This window comes from Sinocyclocheilus rhinocerous, unplaced genomic scaffold (genome assembly GCF_001515625.1).
Source record: "Sinocyclocheilus rhinocerous isolate Xijiao unplaced genomic scaffold, SAMN03320098_v1.1 scaffold1169, whole genome shotgun sequence".
In the NCBI taxonomy this organism is placed as follows: Eukaryota; Metazoa; Chordata; class Actinopteri; order Cypriniformes; family Cyprinidae; genus Sinocyclocheilus; species Sinocyclocheilus rhinocerous.
In genome coordinates this window covers 204,556-207,717 of record NW_015650322.1, presented here as the reverse complement: position 1 = coordinate 207,717, position 3,162 = coordinate 204,556, and the positions used below count along the sequence as shown (strand labels likewise).

The 3,162-nt window shown below is 39.3% G+C and overlaps 1 protein-coding gene across 2 annotated transcripts in view; it reads left to right on the top strand.

Moving 5' to 3' along the window:
* LOC107711642 (GDP-mannose 4,6 dehydratase-like) overlaps positions 1-749 on the top strand; it is a 67,392-nt gene extending 66,643 nt beyond the window's left edge. The window contains exons 11-12 of one of the 2 annotated variants that reach the window (XM_016516644.1): positions 132-200; positions 299-749. In XM_016516644.1, coding sequence (XP_016372130.1) covers positions 132-200; positions 299-361 — 132 coding nt within the window. In that variant the 3' untranslated portion in view covers positions 362-749. The remainder of the gene's footprint in view (positions 1-131; positions 201-298) is intronic. The other variant, XM_016516645.1, reaches the window with a different exon arrangement.
* The last annotated feature ends 2,413 nt before the right edge of the window (positions 750-3,162 follow it).

Here is a 3,162-nt window from a genome sequence, read left to right as displayed (position 1 = left end):
TGGGGTGGGGGTGGGGGGGGTACAGGTTGGGAGGTCCAGTTAATAAAGAAGAACTAAACCACCCCTTTGCCTTTTTTTCCTTTTTCGTCATTGTTTTTTCCCCGTCTCACTCTCTTTCTGTCTTTCTCTAGGACTTCCTACAGGGAGACAGTTCCAAAGCCTTTAAGATCCTGGGCTGGAAACCACGTGTGACGTTCGAGGTGAGCGTTCCTGTATAAAAAAAAATCAAAGAGGTTCACTTCCAGTGCACTCGAGATTGAGAAATAATGTATGTGTGTGTATGTGTGTATTCCAACAGGAGCTTGTTAAAGAAATGGTGGACGCAGACATCGAGCTCATGCGGAACAACCCGAATGCTTGATCCCACACGCCTTCATCTCCATGCATGCCAAAGAGGCGGTTGTCATGTGTTTGTGTGTGTGATCACTGGAAGAAGCATTCAGCTGCATTTCTGTTCCTCTGTCTGTCGTTTTCTCTGCTGCTTCAGCTTTCGGATCTCAGTTTCGCTGTGTTTTGAGGGTCCCCGGTGTTGCCTTTCTCTATTCCTTAAGTGTCATATTTAAGGTTATGTGTATGGATTTTTAGTTTGTGTTGTCTAAATGATTTTTATCCATTTTTATAAAGAGGTTTTTATTCATAATCATGAAAAAAATGTGTAAATAAGGGATTAAAGGGTTTGTAGAGATGTTTAAAGTTGTTTGCGGTTTTATTCATGTCATTTCAGTTTAAGGAATCACATTAATTGGTTGGAACATTAAAAATCGTTTCCTGATTATTTAAAATGCAAATACAAAATATGAAGTTTTAAAAATTAGTTGTGTGTGAATTCTTAGTCATTTGAATGTGTTTGTTTGTGGTTCTCAACCTTTTTGACTCCAAGGTCCCCAATTGTCCAAGACAATATATTTTGTCTGGTACTGGTAATTATTATAGAACTGCTTGTTTTCAATTTTTTGTTTAATATTATGAAAGAATAGCCTATAGCCTATTATGAAAGAATTGATGAAAATGATTAACCACAAATAATATTGTAATTACATAGGTTTCCATGAATATGAGCTGAGAACCGCTGGTTTACATGCTAAAAGGTTCTGTTCCCTCAAAAATCGGAAGTGAAATGTGACAACATGCCCCGTAGGTGGGGTACATTGTAACTGCTGAGGGGCACGTTGTAACATGACCATATGCTGCGGTTATGCTAGCATGTGTGGAAATATTTAAACCACGTGTGTTACAATTTACCCCGCGTTACTTTGTGCACCACGCTCCCCTACTATATTAACAACACTAGAGATAGCAAAAGTATAGAATATTGGCTAATATTGCTGACTCCGTAAGTAAAAGCTTACATGGTTACAGTCAGTAAACATCATTTTTGAAAATAACTGTCAACTTTTCAGTTTCATTCTCTCTGGCCTCAGAAGTTGAAATACAGTGAAATGCGTCAGAAAGCGGCTCTTGCCAGCTTTCGCGGGTTGCCTGGCGGTCATCGAGCCCCTCGCGCCGAGCACAACCGCTCTCTTGTATTGAGAGGGAAACGGGCGTCCACTAGGCCTCGCGGTCCTTCATTCCAGATGCTCGAGCACGGCCCACCGCGCGCAGCTTAGGGAGCAGTAACTCGGCCTTGTAAAGCAGCTCATGTTTAATCACCTCTGACGTCGGGCGCAGCTGGGCCACTGAACCCTGACAGTGAAGACATTTCGCTGTGTGCGAAAATCCTCTGCCGTGTTTATTTGTAATAGCGACACGGTTGTCCTCATCAAAGTAACAACAGATTCAAGAGACCTCTGTCAGCGTAAGTGTCCTCAAGCGAGGAGAGAGAGACCCGGTAAAATCAGTCTCTGCATGTTAAACGACTCAAGAGGCCACGGATATTCTAGTCTATTCGAAGTGCCAAATGAAGGTCATTTGACACCGACGTCCAAAGAAAGTGGGGTCTTTGAGACCCTCATAAGACAGGCGAAAGTGAGGGCGGTTGATGTATGTGTATTTGTGTTTTTGAGACGGCATCTCGAGCCAGTAGAGTTGCCATTTAAGCGCCTAAAACAGCGCACCAGTGTTAGCGGGCCTGATTGGAACCAGACGGTGCCTCGCCGGTCCGCGAGCGTAAAAAGCACTTTTCCACTGGCCTGGGTCGCGAGCTCTACCACATACAGGTGCACAGGCCGCGAGCAGCCGCTAACTACGTTATATATCCCGGCGAATTTATTTTTTACGCTTGAGCGGGGAAATTTCTGGTATTTTGTTTGACTACCCTGCTAATGTTCCTGTAAAAGCAGTAGGAAAGGTGAAATTCAATTGGACCAACAAATTAAAGTAGCCTATCATAAAAAATTTAAGGGACGTGAAAAACCCTAACGTTAAGTCGCAGAATTTAATATAATGCTTTATTTATATTTTCTGTTGGGAAGTAATTTCAAAAGATTCTTAATTAAAAATGCACGGAACTCAAATTATCCTCTCTGTGACAACTGGTTTGCTCACTGCTTCCAAAAGTCGTGAAATTAAGTGTATTAGCGGGTTTTAATAATAAAATATTATTTTTATAGACTTTTTTTCAAATGTAATAATTAAATGTTAATAATTATTATTTTAAAAATTGATAGCAATAGGCCTATGGAGAATTTTATGTAGTGTATTCTGTCGTTAATTTATCTTCTTAACTTCAATCATGTATAATTGTTATATACTGTTAGGTATCATATATTACATTTATATTGCTATTTTTTAATATTTCAGTGAACTTGCTTAGTATTATAATTAGTCTCACCCCTTGTCCGGTATTATTTATTTGTTTCTTTATTATATTTTGGAACAGCGGGAATTATTTGCTTTATCAGAGCATTTGGATTTCATTGATAAGGAACTTTACTCACATCCGTCTCACAATTTTACCCTTTGACATTTTTGCAACACAGAAGAAAATCATTTTGTTTAAATCCACTCTGTCAAGGTAAAAAACTCGTGTCTATTTTTCTTGTGTTTATTTTTCATCGTCAAGCAGGTAATCCGTGATAATCCTCAACCTTTCTCGCAGTCCACGGCTTTATGTTTACATAAATTTTATTTGCAATTCCGTTTTGTCCGTGAGAAATTTTATATATATATATATTAATGTCTACGATTTAAACATTTAACATTTAAAGACAGTTGCCTTCGTGC